At 44.7% G+C, this 18,866-nt stretch overlaps 1 protein-coding gene across 3 annotated transcripts in view; it reads right to left on the bottom strand.

Moving 5' to 3' along the window:
* Positions 1-596: 596 nt before the first annotated feature.
* Positions 597-18,866, bottom strand: part of tcf7 (transcription factor 7) — a 57,715-nt gene continuing 39,445 nt past the window's right edge. Inside the window, exons 5-13 of one of the 3 annotated variants that reach the window (XM_030100634.1) lie at positions 14,498-14,585; positions 11,148-11,237; positions 9,552-9,671; positions 9,169-9,331; positions 8,548-8,655; positions 7,720-7,767; positions 5,793-5,841; positions 4,006-4,078; positions 597-2,138 (exon numbers count right to left, since the gene is read on the bottom strand). In XM_030100634.1, coding sequence (XP_029956494.1) covers positions 1,784-2,138; positions 4,006-4,078; positions 5,793-5,841; positions 7,720-7,767; positions 8,548-8,655; positions 9,169-9,331; positions 9,552-9,671; positions 11,148-11,237; positions 14,498-14,585 — 1,094 coding nt within the window. In that variant the 3' untranslated portion in view covers positions 597-1,783. Of the gene's footprint in view, positions 2,139-4,005; positions 4,079-5,792; positions 5,842-6,377; positions 7,768-8,547; positions 8,656-9,168; positions 9,332-9,551; positions 9,672-11,147; positions 11,238-14,497; positions 14,586-18,866 lie in introns of those variants that run through there. The other 2 variants (XM_030100633.1, XM_030100632.1) reach the window with 2 other exon arrangements.

The raw sequence follows: 18,866 nt of genomic DNA, 5'->3' as shown, positions 1-18,866 counted from the left end.
TCCTATAATCGCCCTGGTCGTCTTTTTTTACTGGACTTTTTTTTTTTTTTTCCTTTTGAGGCAAATTGATTGAATAAAACAGATTTTTTTTTGACAAGGGTGGATATTTTACCGTTTGTAAATTGCATCTGTTGTGTGAAACGTGTTAGGAACTGTTTAAAGGAAAAGCTTGGGGTAGGCTTTTTTTTTTTTTTTAATTTGCATAAATGTCCCCAGGACTAGAAGTACTTGTGTGTTGTCACACAGCGTTGGGTAACTCATTCCTAATTCATATTGTATTGAATTGGAAACCTTTTCTCAGTGATGCTGGTTTTTTTGGGATGATCAAACATACTGAAGGAGAAAAATAAAACCTTATTCAATGGATTATTATTCTTCGTCTCATCTTGTTTTGATGTCAGGAGCCAGGGACGAGATATTAAACACTTTATTACAACAAACAAACAAAAAAAAAAAACACAAGTAATACATCAGAGGTGTCGGAGGCGTTAAAAAGTACAAAAGACATCTTCGGTTTGAGGCGTTTCCTGCCTCCAAAAACGAGCTATTTCTAGCAGTTGAGCGCCCTCCGCTGGAGGGGTTTAGCTGTACAGAAGATCAGCCCACACTGTAAACTGAAGCAGAGAGCAGAACAGGAAATTGAAGCCTTGTTTATGCTTTTGTTTTTTTTTTTGTTACATTACAGTTGGAACATGCACAGGCTGCCAACACCAGGTATAGTTTGAACGCTGCTGCAGAAACACTTGAACCAAACTTTAAAACTCTGCACAAGAGGACAAACACAATGTATTGCTGTAAGAAAACAGTAAAAACTAACTTTTTTTTTTTTAGTTATTCAACTTTTTTTTTTCTTTTTCCATAAAAACATATAAAAGTTTAATTATAATATAAAACTTTACAACACAATGCAATATAATAGTACCCATTTGGTCTCAGATTAGTTTGCGGAGCTGAAAAATGTTCAAATGAAAACAGATGAGAGACTTAAAAAAAAAAAAAAAAAAAAAAAGATTTTACTCAACAAAACACGACTTAAAAAAACAATCACATGAGATTCATACAAAACAAAGAATACTAGAAATGAGAAAACACGATTGAAGCCAGAAACTGACAGCCTGAAAGTGCCTAAAAGAAGTAACTTGAAGTTGAAATGTTTGTTTTTTTCCTGGAAGCTCCACAGGGAATCTGAAAACCGAAGTCGGGGAAAATGAAATATCTGGGCCCTCTTTAGATCTGAGGTTCTGCTGGTCAGGCTGTGAGTGTGTGTGTGTGTGTGTGTGTGTGTTATATGATGAAAACAATGTGAAAGGAAAGCGTGACATTGGCTTTGTTGCTGGGGTTTTCATAGAGCCGGAGGATGACCCACGCTCTGAAAACCATTGGATGGATGGATGAATGTGACTGATACCAAATCAGCTCTCAGTGGTTTGTTTTATTTAAAAAAAAAAAGTCATTAGCAAAATAGTTGATTGTCACTGGAGTCCAGTTGAGCAGGTAAAAACAGTTCTTAGAGTTATTCTGAAAAGCTGTCTGCAGCAGATGGAGCCAAAGAGCCACAGTTTTCCTTTTTTTTATTTTAATTTTCCTTTTTAAAACGGGTCTTATTGTGAGCGGTTCAGAGGACCGATCCTGTACTGGACACGGAATGCAGACTTTGGAGGATCCAGTCTCTGGGCTGAGCCGCAGACACCGTCAGACTGCGAGTTCCTGGGAGCGTGTGTGATCTGTGAGGCTGAAGGCAGGTGAGGAGGAGGAGGATCAGGAGGAGGAGGAGGGCGGGGCATCACTGAGTCTCTGTTAGCACTTTGAGAGAGAGTCCTGCGGCCTTGGCGGCGGACAGCGCCGTGGAGCCGTGCGTCTGCCTGCCGGACAGTTCCGGGCAGTGTGGTGTGTGGTGGGCGTGTTTGGCGGCGGGCGGGTGGCGTGTGATGGAGCGCGTGTGCGGGGACAGGGGGAGGCCCGCGGGGGGCGAGGTGGGCGGCGGGGAGCAGCCCGGGGAGGGCGGCGGGCGGCGGTGCTGGTAGGGATGGGGCCGGGCCGGGGAGGGGGAGGGGGGAGAGTCTATGGCACTTAAATCTGAAGAAGTTGGGCTGGGACAGCCTCCTCCTTGAAGGTAGCGAATGCACTTCTTTTTCCTCCTGGGGACAGTCAGAGAGAGTTATCTGTGAATAAAGTGTGGATGGTAAACGTCAGCGGGCGTCAGTGAGGATGCTTCATCACAATGAGCTCAATGAACAGGAACATGAACCACGAGCACGACGGACAACATACGAAACAAAAACACCTCTAGAAATCTGATCACATCATGTCTATATTCCATTAAAAGACTGGAAAATAGGTTTGTTTTGAATCTGCCTCCTTCCTCTACGAGCAAAGCACGATTTTTCTTTAAACTTTGACCTCTGCCTGGAGTTTCCATTTCAACTACTTTTATCTAAAAATCCACAAATAAAAAAAACATTTCTAATCACTGCAGGAATTCATAGAGTTCATCAATAAAGCAACAAACAGAATTCAGTTTGGGGGTTGTTGAGCACCACATTTCGGCCGCGCCGCCATTGCTCTGACGGGCTGACGGCGGCGACCCGACGCGCTCCGTGAGGTGTTAAACTTAAAAAGCAGGCTAAGTGCGCCGCTGAGCCGCAGCATCAAAGCAGGTAACAGGATCCCATGATCATTACCAGAATGTGATATGAGTCACCAGGTTTAACCACAAGGAAAAGCGCTGGGCCATATTTAGAGAGGCGGCGAGACAAAAAAAAAAAAAAAAAATGGGAGGGCGCAGTCGAAAGTGATTTCTAAATGTCAGAGTTCACCATCAAATAGGCCCTGCCACCACATCGCATGAATGGAGAGAGTTGAAAGCAGATGGGAACGCCGTCGAGATGCAAAGCTGCAGGGAGTGTGTGTGTGTGTGTGTGTGTACGGGTGTGTGTGTGTGTTGCGCTGTGGTGATAAGGATTTGCCCTAACCACATCCAGCCCCCTTTGTTCTCTCAAACTGAAACACACACGCAGATTTCCATGACGTGATGGTGGGGAAGACAGCGGGGTTTTGCTACAGTGCTGCTGCTGCTGCTGCTGCTGCTGCTGCGGTGGAAGTTTTTTCTGCAGATTCCTGATTCCTGCAGCGAGGCTGTCGGCCGCTGTCAGTCCCGAGAGCTGCAGACAGGCCCCGCTCTGATCGATTATATCATACCAGTAGTATTTTCTTCACTTTATATTGGGAAAAAAGAAAAGAAAAGAATACTGTTGTGGTTTTGAGAAAAGTAAAAAAAAAAAAAAAGCATTTGCTAGTAGCTGCTGCGATAAATCATACAGTATTTAACTAAATTATCCTTCATTTCGATGCAAATATCTGACTTTCACATCCATTGTTTATAAGAGAAGATACGACTTTAAAAACTGAACTTAATGATAAAAAATACTGGAGCAGTGATGCATCAAAGCTAAAATGTTTCTAAATTAAACCTGCAGGCCTGCATGTGCTAAGTTTGCATGTTCTGCACATTGGAGATTTTCTTGATCAATCACAGTCCAGGGACATGATCATTGCTTTGATTGGTGATTCCACACTAGAAAATATGAATTTCTGCAATTATATATCTGTGTGTGTTACAGGAGATGAATGGACGGACGATCATTGACTGGAAGGAATCATGGAGAGGAGGTGAAGATTACATGGCAGGAGGATTTCTGATGTTACTGGTGAAGGGGGTGATCAAAATCTAATTCAACTAAATCAACAACAATCAGGTGATTTCTACCACTGAAAATCAATCAATAAATCAATAATTTCTTTCCATTTTTCAAGGCGTCGGTTTGCAGGGCGGTGGGTTAGTGACAGGCGGCATGCAGAGCTTTGAGAGGCGGAGCTTGCTTTTGAGGCAGGCAGTAGGCGGAGCTCAGTGAGTCACGTGAGAGACAAATCAAAAAAAGCTGAAAGTAGAAATGAACTCAAAGTGGAGGGGGAGGGGGGCAATAGCGTGGAGGTCTGGGTACACACCTGCAAGGACCGCACCAGTCCGTTTGTTGGTTGAGGCCGAAGCGAGCCCGGCATTTCTTAGGAGAGCCCGGGTCTGAGCACAATGCACACGCAGCATGCACGAGACGAAGAGCAGCAAAAACAGAGGGGTGGGGGGGGGGTTAGAGGGTTGAGGCCACAGACATGAAGACAGGGGAGAAGAAAGAAGGAGAGAAACCAGAGCTTGTCAGGGCGGGAGGAAGCGCCACTCGGGGCTGTCCGGTCAGAGAGAGCCAACAACTGTTAGTAGATGGTCGCAGCAACAACGCCAAAAACATCAGCAACCAGCGGCATGAGCGCTCCACACACACACACACACACACACACACACACACACACACACACACACACACACACACACACACACACACACACACACACACGACTAGTCAAACAAACGAGTCAGTAGAGATGCAGCGGTACAGAGACGGGGAGAGAGAGGAGGCAGCCGAGCTGTGACGCTCTGTTAGTACAGGACTTTCATATCTATGAACATCAGATTTTAATCCACTGTTCAAACACTGGGTGGCAGTAGTGAGTGAGACACTTCTGGTCTGATTTCCACAGTCCAAACAGATTTTTTTTTTTGTTGGTGCTTTAGATGTGACTGGCTTTTCTCTATTATTAAACGACAGAGGGGCTCACTGTACCATCTTGTGGTGCAAATTGGTATTACAAGACTGAATGTCTTTCAGATTGTACCCTAACCCTTGTTTCCTCATGTTGTTTAGAATTATTTAGGCCAGGGGGCTGCAACGACCTTTTCAAGGGGCCACATGAAAAATGAGCATCATCTAGATATAGTCCAGATCCATGATTCTCTACTGTGTTGCATGTTTCACTAGTGGTGCACCAGCGCCCCCTTGTGGTACATGGTGGCAAGTCATTAATAGATTTTCCAAAAGAAATAAAATGAATGTAACAATGTATAAAATCATCAAAATAATACAAAACTTAGAATGATTACATGACATTCGTATTTAAACTATAAGTCCAAAGCCATTAGGGTAAGTGTGCACTGCTGTACGTTCTGGTCGGCCATATTGGTGGTACCTGGAAAGCTCCAGACTTTGTCAGGTGGAACACACTGAAAAGATTATCATCAGTTATAAGATGTGGTGAGGACATTATGCCCCACAGTTTATCTGTAAAAGATGTTAATATTGAGTTCTTTCAAATAACTTTACAAAAGATGTAGTTTGATTTTAATTACTAGTAGAAATGTGCCAATTTTGATATTTTGTTAATTTTAGCTCATATTAATTTGCTGAGGAATGCATGCTTAGTTTACTCTGCCAGTGTTAAATGAGGAGAGCTGCTAACTGAAAGCATTTAAGGCCAAACGGGACAGAAGTTTATGCAAATGCATAGATGGAAACTAACGGTTTAATTCCATAAGAAGGTCAGGTTTGGGATTTTCAGAGTTGCTTTATTACGGTGCATTAAAAAGGGAAAATGCTGATGATCGGATGAGGTTTCTCCTCGCCTATCTGCCATCCTGTTTATCGTCTTCACAGTGCAGATCAGCACGTCGAGTTCTGCACGCTGGGATTGAAATGTTTAGAATTCAGGTTACGTGGAAAACAAGAGTGGGTGGTTTGACGTTAGAGACACATCCTGCCTCAGACACACCAACGTGCTGGGTTACAGGGCGCCGACGCAAACGCAGTTCTTTGAAATGCGGGAGAGTCGACGCTGGTCACTTTTGTTTGCTCGTATTAGACTACCGTCTGTGAGGCAAGAACAAGGGAAGCTATTTCTGTGTTTACCTGTGTTGGGGTCCTGCTGCTTCTCCCTTTTTCTTCTCTTCTTCTTTCCCTGTGGGAGAAAACAAACAAAACCCAGGAGGAAATGAGTTTGGCTTATTATAAAGTCTCCGCTTCACTGAAATTCAGCACCAGCGCTTCAAACGATGCACAAAGTCCTGAAGGTTGCTGATGAATTTGTCTTGATTTATTTACACAGTGACTCTGATTGGTGCAGCCGTTTTCACGTAATTCTTAACTATTAGCATCAGTCCAAGGGACAGACTTTTTTTTTTTTTTGAGATCGACTCGAATCTTTACGGCAAACCAAAACTGTGAGAATCCGTCTTGAATTTTAAACAACCAGGTCAGGCAAGTCATGTGTAATGCTTTAAAAAAGCGGCAAGAAAGAGAAACAAGAAGATGCGTTGCATTACTGAAGCCATTGTGAGCTCTATTCATGCAAACCACGAGAATCCTCCCCAGACAGAAACAGAAGAATAGGAGATCTGCGACGCTCCAAACGACAGTTTTCAAAAGGATTGTGCTTCATCTGCGGTCCCCCTCCACCCAATATTTCCCCCCCCACCCCCATCATAAAGAGCTATTGTCTTCACCCTGATTGTAAAGTGTGAGTGCTGATGGAAACGGAGCTGTTCATGCAGACGATGGTGAAGCGAGGCCTCGTATTTGGGTGAAATGAAGGATGTGGGTACAGAAATCTAGCGCCTACGCTCCGGTGTCCTCGGCTCGCTGTCAGCACTGTGTGGTTACAACAACTCCACTTGCAACTACTGCACCTTTCTGAAGCTTTTTTTGGTCTGTGGGAGTGCACATCCAGTCGACAAGGTCTTGTTTTTTTTGTTTTGTTTTTTTTCTTCAGTGAGTTGGAGGAGAGACCCTCCACAGCTGTGGGCGACATGCGAAACTTCTCTTTCTGTTTCGTGAAGAGGTCCAGTTTTTTTTGGAGTAGAGTGATGAGTGTACGAGTTTCAAAACTTGAGAAGCCCATCCTGAAACTATGTATGCAAGCACCCGTCAATCCATGAATATCTTTAAATAAAGTAATAAAAAGGTCTTGTTTCATTTGTGACGCCTTGCACTGTGCACTGATCTGCTGTAGAATTGTTCAGTTTAATTTTTAAAACAGTTTAATTGCAAAAACTATCATTCATGTCTTCATGAGAATGTTTTGATCTGCAAAAACATAAAGTATTCTGGGCTTACATTTACATGAAGCAATAGCTACTATTCATGTGATTCCAATTTTTTTTTTTTTTCAATTATTTTGAAGTATTATATAGGGGGAAAAAAAACAATGTAACCAAAGCTCCGTACAAGTTTTACAGTGTTATAAACCACAAACTATAATCAGATTGTGCATGCTGTGCCTGCCTGCAGCATTCAGTTCCATCAAAGAAGCCAGAAAGTGCAGCAGAGAAACGCATCGACAAGCCACAGCTCTAATGTGACTGGACAGCAGCTTCTGTTGTGGCCAAAATGTGACGACAGCTGTTTCAGTATATTGATTCCACCCCCCCAAGAGCTGTCTCACTGTATTCAGATGCCGTGTTTGAAAGGTACGCTCCATATATATATCTGAACGGAGGCAGCGAGGCCAGCCATGCAGCCCTGCTCTCTGTTAGTTAAGCAAAATGGGCTGATTTATACCTCTGTGTTTCACAGGTTAACACTCTCGTCATCACTCACAGCAAGTACGAGATTTAGCCAAGTGTCCCCAGCAGTGACCCGTTGGACCTGCCGCTGTCTGCTCTGAAGCCGATGTGTGTGTGAGCCAGTTTCTGAAAGGTGCATGCAGAACTTTGCACAAGAATACCCACAACCCTCCAGTTTTTTTTTCTTTCTTTTTTTTTTTTTTTTCCATGCAGCTCTTCACATAGTCATCGTTTCCACCACAGAGGTATAAATCCACCATAAGACGAGTCCCTACCCAATCAGCTTTACTCTTTTCCCCTGCGACCCCGCTAAGGCCCGCCTCCTGCAAGAGTTCAACAGCAAACTGAGAAGTCAGAGGCACACAGCAGCCCAGATCCGGCACGTCGCCAAAACATTGGACGACAAACGCATGCAACACACACGTTTGTGTGTTGTAATGTTTTGTGACTTTTGCCTGGCAGGTCTGAGAGACAATGATCATGCTGCTACTTGATACAGTGAATGAAGAATTATTGTCTTTTGCTTAAAAAAAAAAAACATTAAAGCTTAATTCATACTTTGGTCATACTTTTGGTTAGCTTATTGTGTGTTTTGGATTATCTCGACAGATGCCTGCTTTCCATTTGAACTTATTTTGAGCATTGTTGCTTTCAGCTGTGAGGGCTACATGAAAAACCCTGTTTACTGGCTTCATGGTGAATCCGTATAAACAGAAAACAACAGCGCCGTCCTTCTGGCATTTAGCTTTAAAGAGATCCTGTTCACGTTTTAAATGAACAACTCGACAGTGAAAATGCAATGGAGAAGATATAAACTCCAGAATCAACAGTTGTAATTAAAAAAAAATTCCACTACATCATCAAAACGCCACACAAAGAAGAGAGGTTAAACTATTCGGACCCTTATTGCTGCGAGCTCCTCGTAACCATAGCAAACACAGAGATGAAACTAAAGACCTCCTCACAACTTTCCATAACAAAGTGAGCCAGCCATTTTTTTTTTTCTTTTTTAAATCAGCTCCAAAAAGTTATTTCTTTTCTCGATCCTCTCATATCAGCTGTTGGGTTTGAAATACGAGGAGAGGAAATCAGAGAGCGCTTACGTAGTTGTCTCTGGCGGACCAGGTCGGGTAGAGCTGCATGTGCAGTTGTCTTTCCTTCCGGGCCAGCTCGTAGTACTTGGCCTGCTCCTCCCGGGTCAAGGCGTGCCACTGGACAGACAGACAGGGAGGGGGACAGAGGTCACGACAGAGGTCACGGCATCAGACTGAGGACCGGGTCAAACTCAAGACTCTCTGGGACGCATCCTGAAGTCAGATACTGTAACATGCCTGCTTTCCAGGAGTTAAGGTTTCACATTACTTTTAATGGAGAAACCTGCTTTTTTTCCACAACAGAAACATAAGTAAACACTTCACTACACTTCCAAAACAGAATGAATGAATTAATCTGTTGTTCTATTGGATATAATTTACAATGAAAAACACACCCTGCTGTGATATTTAGAGCATACGAAAACATGGAACTTCAGAGGGAAAAGACAGAAATAGAGGCAGAGGTTAAATTTGGAGCTCGGTTTTATAATCTCAGCAGCATGTGAGGGCAGCGGAGTTCACCTCACCAGAATCTTCTCATGTTCCTCATGTGTGAAATTACAGACTGACCTGGAAGCAGGATTAGTCTGCGCTTCATTTTGTGTGTGCGTGTGTGTGTGTGTGTCTCACCCTTCGTCCCAGGATCTGATTGATAGCTGCGCTCTCCTTTAACGTGCACTCCGCGATGACCTTCGCCCTCATCTCCTTCATGTAGAGCATGAAGGCGTTCAGGGGTTTCTTGATGACCGGTTTCTTGGGCTCTTTCTCCCGCTTGGCCTCTGCCTGTGGCTTCCTGTAGCGCAGAAGGACACAGCGCTGTTTTGCTTTTTCTCCTTTCATTTGGTCAGAAATCGGGCCTTGGCGTGATCCGCCAACAACAACAACAACATCTCATACATCTCCATCCATAACAAATAGCTTAATACACGATAAGATAACAGAAAGCTAAGAGTTTGATGTGATTTAAATAGCCAAAATAAAGCAAAATATCACAAAGTGTGAGCAGTACTTACACATACATGCGACTGTCATACTGATCATGCTCCTGTTTGCCTGTAGGGGGCACTATGGCTGGGTGGGGGATCCCTGTGGGGTGCATGCCCGATGGGCCGAGCATCAGGGAGTGATGGAACCTGGCGGAGGGAGAGGAAAACCAGACAAAAAAGGGGAAAACGGTGAGGGCGACCGGAAGAGACAGAAGCACATCAGTTGAGAAAAGCACAGCCGTGGGCAGAGAGGACGGCGAGCGTCGAAGCGCTGGCGAGAAGCAAGGAGCCTGAAAGCAGGAGATGTTTAATGCTTTTCCTGTGTCAACTATAGATTAAAGATAAAGTTTGAAACTCTCCTTAAAAAAAAGCTTGAACGTGGCAATGCTCTTCCTGTGTCAACTATAGATTAAAGATAAAGTTTGAAACTCTCCTTAAAAAAAGCTTGAACGTGGCAGTCAGTGAGGGTCATCTCCTTGAACTGCAGCTGTGGCTTCACCACTAGAGGGCGTCCAAACATCACTGCAAAGCATCAGAGGAGGAGGCCTCAAGTGGAAGCCCAGTCAAACATCCCTGCAGCTTGAATCACACGGGAAGAACCTTCTACTAATTCTTTTTTTCTTGGCTTTCACCAAATTCCTCAGGTAAGAGAAGAATGAATGAGCTTTTCCAAACTGAAGATGTAGTTGTTGAAGAAAAGTTGTTGAAGGAAAGCAGCAATAAGCAGCACTGCTGCGAACTCGTGTCAGCTCGGGGGTGGGGGGGGGGGGGGGGGGGGGGGGGGGGGGGGGCGATTTGTGAAGTTTGTTTTGACCTTTACGAGTAAGAAACTGCATTTAGGTGGGAATTTGTTCCTTTAGAAGTATTTACATGATATCTTTTGGTCAACAAAATGCATTGGTAACCATACAAAAAAGAGCAGCTTAGGTAATATTTACTGCTCTGAAAAAAAAAAAGTTCATCTAATAATCTGATTATACATAACATGATTCATCAGCCACAACTGTAAATTATAATTTGCTTTTAACCTTTTACTTTTTGTGCTTAAACTGTAAAGAAAGCCCACCTATCAGCTCATACAGGTAAAAACTAGTGACGAGTGGTCAAGAGTACACTGACCAGGCTTTGTGTTTGCAGAGCTGCAAGAAAGAAGCATGTATGTGGTGCAAGAAGATATTTTAAAAACTTACATTAGTGGCACAAGCTCCACCTTTGTGTGCTTCACAGCATTTAAAAGGGACTTTTACCATTTTTTTAAAATGATTTGATGAAACAGGTGCGCAGACGACAGTAGAGCTGACATCAAAAAAAAGCAAGACATTGAGAAGAGTTTCTTCCCGTTCTGCAGCAAAGATGAAGCTCGGCGTGGCTTGGTCTGCTCTGACCAAGCTGGCTTTTTGGCAAAAAAACGCTGAACCGGTCCTGTTTACAGCACACTTCCCTCCAATTGGCCGTTTCACAGCGGCCCGTCCAATAAAAACCTGACGGAGGGGCTGAGCGTGAGTTTGCCACGCCGAATGGAAAACTCCTGCCCAGGCTTCATGGGTGTACTGTAAACAGGAGCTGATGATGCATGGCGCTGCTTTTCTTTTCTTTTGTCTGGGCCGGGCCCGGCTCGGGTACCTGGAGTAGGACGAGGCGCTGGAGAGATTGGGGGAGTAGGACTGCCTGAATCCACAGGGGGACAGGGCAGGATAGACGGGCTGGCCCTGCCTGCCACAGCACAGCAGAGGGGAGAGACGGCACAGAGCCGCCGCCTTTTAGCATTACAGGTACAAACGGGCTCTTCTTGTCTCGGTGCCATTAAAAACCAACTTTCATCAAGGCATTTGGATCAAACAAATCTCAGATCAGATCTCATCTTTGGTTTGGAAACAAACCTTTAACCCCTGCAACCAGTTAGCTAATTTCATTTTTCTCATCATTAACTCTTCTTTTAGAAACTTTCGAAACCGAACTTGCTTATCAAACGCTTCTGAAAGATGTACATTCTCACGACGCCGCATTTTAACATACAATCTGAATAAATAACTAGAGAACTGAACTTCACGACCCCGTGCGCCATTCCAGAATTCTTCAACTAAGTTAATCAACGAGGTTTAATGCCTCTCGTGACGCACGGCGATCCTCCTGTGGAAAGTCTGGATCAGCACTGTTGACAGCTGTGTGAGTCAATACTGGGCTGACTGGGAGCACACACACACACACACACACATGCGCACGCACACACACACACACCGTGGGAGGTCGAGGGTGGGGATGAGATGTAAGGAAGAGCCTTTGATATGTAGAAAACCACACATCTACCTCCTGAGAGCCAGTACAACCCCCCCTTCCCTTCTCTCCCCCCCCCTCCTTCAACTGATTCATCCTTGTGTTTTATCATATGCGCACACCTCAATCTGCATGTACCACTTAAAGCACCTTTACGATCATCATTATCATCACATGCGCTCCTCGCCTTCTTCTCATCTCCAGTTCTTTCTCTTCAGCCTCCAGGAAGCGGCGCCGCCTGCGCAGTGAAGCCCGGCGGCGGCGGCAGCGGCCCTGAGCCATTACGTTAACACTGTGACCCTGATTTCACCCGAGGTCACACTGCAACACGGGTCAAGTGCTGCACAGGTAAAGGTAAATTTACAGTAATCCATCAACGAGTGTGACTTGTTTTTGATCTGCAGCCAAAAACAATAAAGAAAGAAAGAAAATCCCAACTAACTTTTCACAACCAGATCTGGACTTCTTAAGAAGCAGCAGCCGCTCCAGAGCGGCGGCGCACTCGCGTAGAACAACAGCGGCCATGTGACATGCATGGCTGGACAGAGGTATGTTGAGAATGAAATGAAAAAGCGTAACGGTGTGGCTGCTGGCACCGCGCTGCCGCTCGCAGCCAGAGTGCAACAGAAGGAGCGGATCGAGATGTTGCACGAGGGAACAAGATCCCTGATTATTTGTTCTTTTTTGGCTTTTAGTTAAAGAACCTGTCAGTAAAATTTGGCTGCTCAGACATACTACCGCCAATGTTTTCAGTTATAAATGTGTCTTCTCTAGTCAGTACAGGACCCAAACTAACTAAAGTCTCTTACAGCTACAACTAACAACTACACCCGACTCCATCCTGGCCTGAAAACAATTAGCAGTCCACCCGGCGGGCCAAGGGGGCGTACGGAGGTGGTCGCTGAGGGAAAAGGACTGCAAACCGGGCTGGAAATCCAAAACAACTGAGAACAACGGGCTGACATTTAACCACTCGGCCTTCCCTCCTCCTCCCCCGGCAAAGAAGCGCACAACAAGGGGCCGAAACAAGCAGATAAGCTGGGTTAAAGGAGATTAGCCGTTAATAATACTTGTGAAAATCCATAGTGAGGCCTTCTTGGCCGAAAAAAGATAAAACGCCTGTGAATCAGAGACTTGACAAACGTCTGGAGAGCCGAAAGCTCGTCCTACAGAAACATGAAAAACAGACATAAACACACATATAAGCGAATGCACACAGAAACTTTGGGAAGCTTTCATCCCAAATCTCCATGACATTTGATGTAAGCCTTTAACTATTCCTGGAGGGGATTTGTCCGGGCGCAGATATTGTAGGTTGTAATAAATGGATTTGCGTTGATCCATAAATCAATGGGAGCCTGACATTATAAGTGCACAATCAGCTAGCGTGACATTGGGAGCTCACAATCAGCCGGACGGAGGGGAACCTGGAGCGGAGCGAGCGCATGTGGAACAGATGGGACTGTTTTAGGCCTCCTGTCCTCGCTCCGCTGAGCGCTTCCTCGCTGCTGGTGGACTGACAGCAGCTCTGAGGCGGGAAGAAACTCCAGCGGAACCGAGCGAGGATGACCGCTGGCAATACGTGACAGTTAATACACCGACATATCATCAGTCGGTCATAAGGAGAAGATGAAGAACACTGCATAACTCACCGAGAATGAAAAGTTATGACATGGTCTCTTGCCAAAAATATATATTAACAATTCACCATAAATGTTTTCCCATTGTCTGCGCTGCGTTTGTTCCACAGCCTGAAGACACAAACAGCGATCAAAGAAACTCATTTCTATGACAACAGGGCTCTGGGTCAGCGGCACTGACAGCAGGTGAGCCGGTGATGTATGAACGGTCGTCCCAGGTCAGCGCCTGTGCGTGTGCGTGTGTGTGTGTGTGTGTGTGTGTGTGTGTGTGTGTGTGTGTGTGTGTGTGTGTGTGTGTAAAACCATTTGAAATGATGATGATGATGTCGGGAATGACGGGCTGACACGTTTTGTGGAGAATTACAGCTTCATTAATCAGGCTGAAAAGTGAACATTTGTGAGTGAAGGGTTCATTAGTTACAGAGGGGAACAGAGTGAGTTTAGGACTGTAGCCTGGCCAAAACTCAAAATGTACATATCATTCATTTTGTATTCTATTTCAGTATTCAATTTTAGAGCTTGACTGCCTTGAACACCAAATGATCTGCTGCTTATTTTCCCCGGTTCTTGTGTTTGTGTTGAGTGTGGGTGTGAAGCGTCCTGCGTACGCAGTTCACATGCAGAGCTTTAGAGCTTCATGGTGGTTTTCAGGAGGAACAATGCAGTGGGGTCAGGGTGATGCTTTTTGAAAAATTTTCTTCATTTTGATTTTTGAGAAGAAAGACATGAAGTGAAGTAGTAGTAAGTAAACTTTGTTAAAATAAGTTAACTGTTTCCAACGAACTGAACATGTTCCTGGTCTTTTTAAACATGAGCATGCTCCAGAGTTACTCCCTCATATTGTGTGTCTGGTGTGATTTCAGAAGGTTTACCACTTTTGAAGGCACAAAAACAAAGTCAAGTAAATGAAGATGAAGGCCAAAGTCTTTCATTTTCTTGGTACTTCAACTTAAAATGACTCAAAATAATACACAAATTAGTAATCTGTGTGTGTGTGTGTGTGTGTGTGTGTGTGTGTGTGTGTGTGTGTGTGTGTGTGTGTGTGTGTGAGAAGCTCACCAGCTCATGGAGGGGCTGATCTGGCCGACGCCGCCTGGAGGGAGGGAGTAATAACCTGAGAGGTCCTGGGACTGGTGCCTGTGAACTCCTAGAGGACGTCCAGACAAACATCAGCATGAGACACATGAACTGGAATCAGACCCCAAATTCCTGAAATACTCTTTTTTTTTTTCATTTACCATTTTATTCAGTAATGATTTTTCTAAAGTCGTATTAAACATTCCCATAGAGGTGTCGGCCTGTGTTTGTTCGGCGGGGTGGTCCTCCAACGCCCCCCCTGCCCCCCGGTCTGGCTCCAGGTCTGAGCCTGGGAACCCGGTATCAACTGCTGACAGAGTCTGAACACGTCACACAACGCAGCGAGTGTGTGTGTGTGTGTGTGTGTGTGTGTGTGTGTGTGTGTGTCCCTCCACTGGGAGCCCATGATGCCAGTCGGTTTCCCCTGGTTTATTCTACACCAGTCAGACTCTGTGGTGAGGTGCCCACATTTTAAACACACACACACACACACACACACACACACACACACACACACACACACACACACACACACACACACACACACTCAAACACACACACCGATGGGAGCAGACATGCATACAAACAAACATTCCTCATCTCTACTTACAGCAAAGATGTTTTCCAACAAAAGAAACACAGACAGCTCGACTCTGCGCCCTCACACGGTAAATATCCCGTCTCCCTCCGACAGTCTCTCCCTTTGTGCCCTTCAAAGGAAGTCATTTGTCAACAGGCAGCACCTAGCACTTAGCGCGGCCCGGCTGCTAACCTGTGTTTGCAGCAGAGGAATGCTGCAGATGACTGTAATTTGGCCGCGGCTCCGGGCCTGTTTCGGGACCCCGAGCTGCTATAAATCTGGATGACAGGAATGTGATGGAGGCAGCCGACCTGTCTCACCGCTCCGGTCCCGTCCTCACGTCCCTCCCTCCGCGCCGTCTATCCCGCCACACCCTTCCTCATCCTTCCTTCTCACCGTCCGAGCTGCTTTACTCCTCGCCATCGTTCCCACTCCCCCTTTTCTTACCTCTGACCTCTCTTTCTGCCTCTCTCCTGCAATTGCCTTGTTCCTTGGCTCCTTCATTACAGACCTCAGCTCTTCTCTCATCATTTGCAGACATCACCCATCCACATCGCTTTTTGTCTCTTGTCTTTGGAATATCCATTTGTTTACCATCTTTAACAGGATTTAAAAAAAAATCTCACAAATCTGTCAATGGCATTTTAGCTTATTGGCTTTAATTTCTGGGAAATTCCCATTAAATTTTCTATTTTTCTGTCCTGAATTTATTAATTCTGGATCAAACAGAAATGCAAATGCACTTTTTCTGAAGTTTCCTGTGCAATCGCAACATCACCAGCTTTGCAATTCAACTGAAAACGATTTTACTTTGGAGGGTTCTTAACCAGACATGAACCAGAAATCTCATCGCTGGAATACGTTGTTACATGAAGCCTTCAATTTAAATCTTTGTGAAACGGCATCATATTTCAGCAATATCACAACTGCATAAATCAAACAAGCCCACAGTCATGAATCCACTCAAATAACAGGATATTAAATAGTACAGATGTGATCAAAGCTCCTGCAAGTGTCACAGAGAGAGCTCTCTAAACTGTACTAATCTAGATATTTACACAAATTTCTGCATACTTAAGCCTCTGTTCATACAAATTGGATTTTTCTGAAAAGTAAGACATCACAACTCAGCCTTGCACAACCACACACGGAACAGCCAAACAAAGAGCCCGTTGAGAACAATGCTGCGCTGCAAAGGGCTGCATCTTCTGGCAGGGTTTTGCATCAGCCGGGCCAACGACTACAACATTTTTCTATTGACAGAATCTCAAAGTGAGAGGAGTCTTTTCTTCTCTGTCCAGACGACGGTAGATGACTCACAGTCAGCGCACTTCTCTGGTGAATCATCGACACAGAAAATGTAGAAGTGTGTCAGAAAGTACCTGGATTTTTAATAAGAGGAGAGTCTGTTCGCCTAAAAACTATTTTTTTTTTTTTTTTCACGTTTCCAAAACCGAGGAGAATAAACTATTTTGCTTTCAGTGCTTTGCAGTAGTAGCAGTGATTTATTTCTGTTGAAATAATTCCACCTGGTGGCCCTGAGATGCATCATTCATGCACACTTTGTGAAGAGATAAAATGCTAAAAGTTTCCTTTACCTTCTCCTTACTCGCAGCAACACGCCCGATTCCCACAGAATTGGCGATTTGCTGCTTTGCCAAAGGGCTTCATTCAGTCTGAGCGCGCCGCTGGGCGAGCGTTAATATTAATGGCGTGGAAGGTTAAAAGTGAATTGATACATTTTTTGGAATTTATTCTCATCAGCCAAAGAGACTGCCAAATTAAAGTGTTGGTATTAAATATTTGCGGTGAAGGAGCACTCATTAATAAAACGCATTAATATCAATGATCGCATCCACGTGATCTCACTGTGGTTTCATCTGTCACGCTTCAAGGACCTGCGAGTTTCTGCCGGCGACGCTGCCGCCGCCTCCCCGTCGCACCGTCAGCCCTGCCTGCTGTTGGGAAACCTGGGGGGGGGGTGAATTAGCTGCAAGTAATGGGGCAGTTTTCTTTGGAATGCCCCTTTAAAAAGCCGCTGTCTAATAACAACTACAGCAACTATCTCACGGTCTCCATGTCGGCGTCTCGGGAAAGACTTCAAAGGGGAACCATTTGAGTCAGCCCCGCGCTGCGTGAGCTCGGTATCACAACGCGCGCATGTTCGACCGAGAGCCGGCGAGCCGAAAATAGTATGACTCGCAACGACAACGTGCTGTGGTGGGTATAACCACTGAGAGTGAAAGTGATGCTGCATCCAAGCAGTCGAGTGACTTGACAATCACCCGGTGTGGTGTACATAAAAGAGCCCATGACCAGAAGAATCTTTGTAGTGTTCGGTTACAGTAAATGTGGTGATGAGCGCAGTTACTTGAAAATACGTAATAGTAAAAGTCCGGTTTTTACAGTGTAAAACTACCTCGGAGGGAAGACATCTAACGCGCCTCATTTGATTTTTGTCCTGTTATTCATCACATTTCACCTGCAACACAGTTTCCCTCCCGGTATCTATTTGAAGAGACTGACTCACGCTCTCGCTAAAGGCAGCACGAGCAGACAGTCGTGATCTACTTTCAGGCACTGAAGATACATCCACAGTCATTTTTTTCACTTCTTCATTGGCTGTTCGCGCTGTCACCACCTTCACAGAGCAGAGCCGATTAAAATATGAAGATGGTAAAAAGCCAAAAAAATCTCAAAATGAGCAACATATGCCTTCAAAGAGGAGTTTTGTTGAGACTAATAGTGAGATCTGTGGGCTGAGGCAGTGTTGAGAGCACAGAGTAAACTTGAACATTGTTTTCAAATTAAAACATTTAGAAAAACAAAATATCTGAGGAAAAAAAAATCCTTTTAATCATTGCTTATTTTGGGTTTGTCCCACTCTAGTTATGTTTACACGGCCACCTTTTTGTCGATCTGACTGAATTCCTTCGGACTGAAACATCAGATTATTCTGTTTACATGAACGCTGAATAGAGGGGACAGATTGCTGAGACAGTTTACATGCATCAAGGATATAATCCAGTTAAAGTCATTGGAACAGTCCCATTTGTCATATGCACAAGATCCCACCTCCTGGTCGGCCTGGAACCCAGACAGCATGGACGACAGATTTCAATATTTGTTGGAAAACGCTGCACGTGAAGTATTTTGTGGTGACGTTATGAAGCAGATATAGCGACTGGCCTCAGACGGTGGGAACCGGGAAGCGATCTGATCAGATCACGAACAGGTTTACAAACTTTAATCATAAAAACATCATTTTCTGGATAGAAATAAACTATGTGGCTCAGGTACAGTAACTGAACACACTCCTGTTTACAGTAACGCTGCAGGCCATGGTTCGCACCGTGTGGTGTTATGTGAAACGAGGTTTCAGTGAGCAGACATGTTTCACTTCTGCTCTTCCTCTCTGAATGCTAGAACCGGTGACCTGCCGTCCAGGTCAGGAGTCGCGTCAGGGAACGCGGTCAGAGTGATTCCTGATTGATTTTTCTTTAAATGCTCTAAAGCGAAGGACTTTGAGCTGCATTTGCTGTTTGAACTTCCACAAATCCAATTAAATAAACACATTAAATGCACGGTGAAATCAGCTGTTTGTAGATTTTTATCTTTGGGACTAATGTTGGGCAATTAACTGAATGTCAGTAGTCACAAGGTGAGATGTGACAACATGGTCATCAGGACGGCTGTGATTTGAAAAAACAGATAAACCCGCTCCGAAATCAATCATTCACTCAGTCTTCTGTTGATCTACTCAAGAACTCA

The sequence above is a fragment of the Salarias fasciatus genome, chromosome 10, assembly GCF_902148845.1.
Source record: "Salarias fasciatus chromosome 10, fSalaFa1.1, whole genome shotgun sequence".
Classification (NCBI taxonomy): domain Eukaryota; kingdom Metazoa; phylum Chordata; class Actinopteri; order Blenniiformes; family Blenniidae; genus Salarias; species Salarias fasciatus.
Note: the sequence above shows the minus strand (reverse complement) of the source record. Positions and strands in the feature narration are given on the sequence as shown.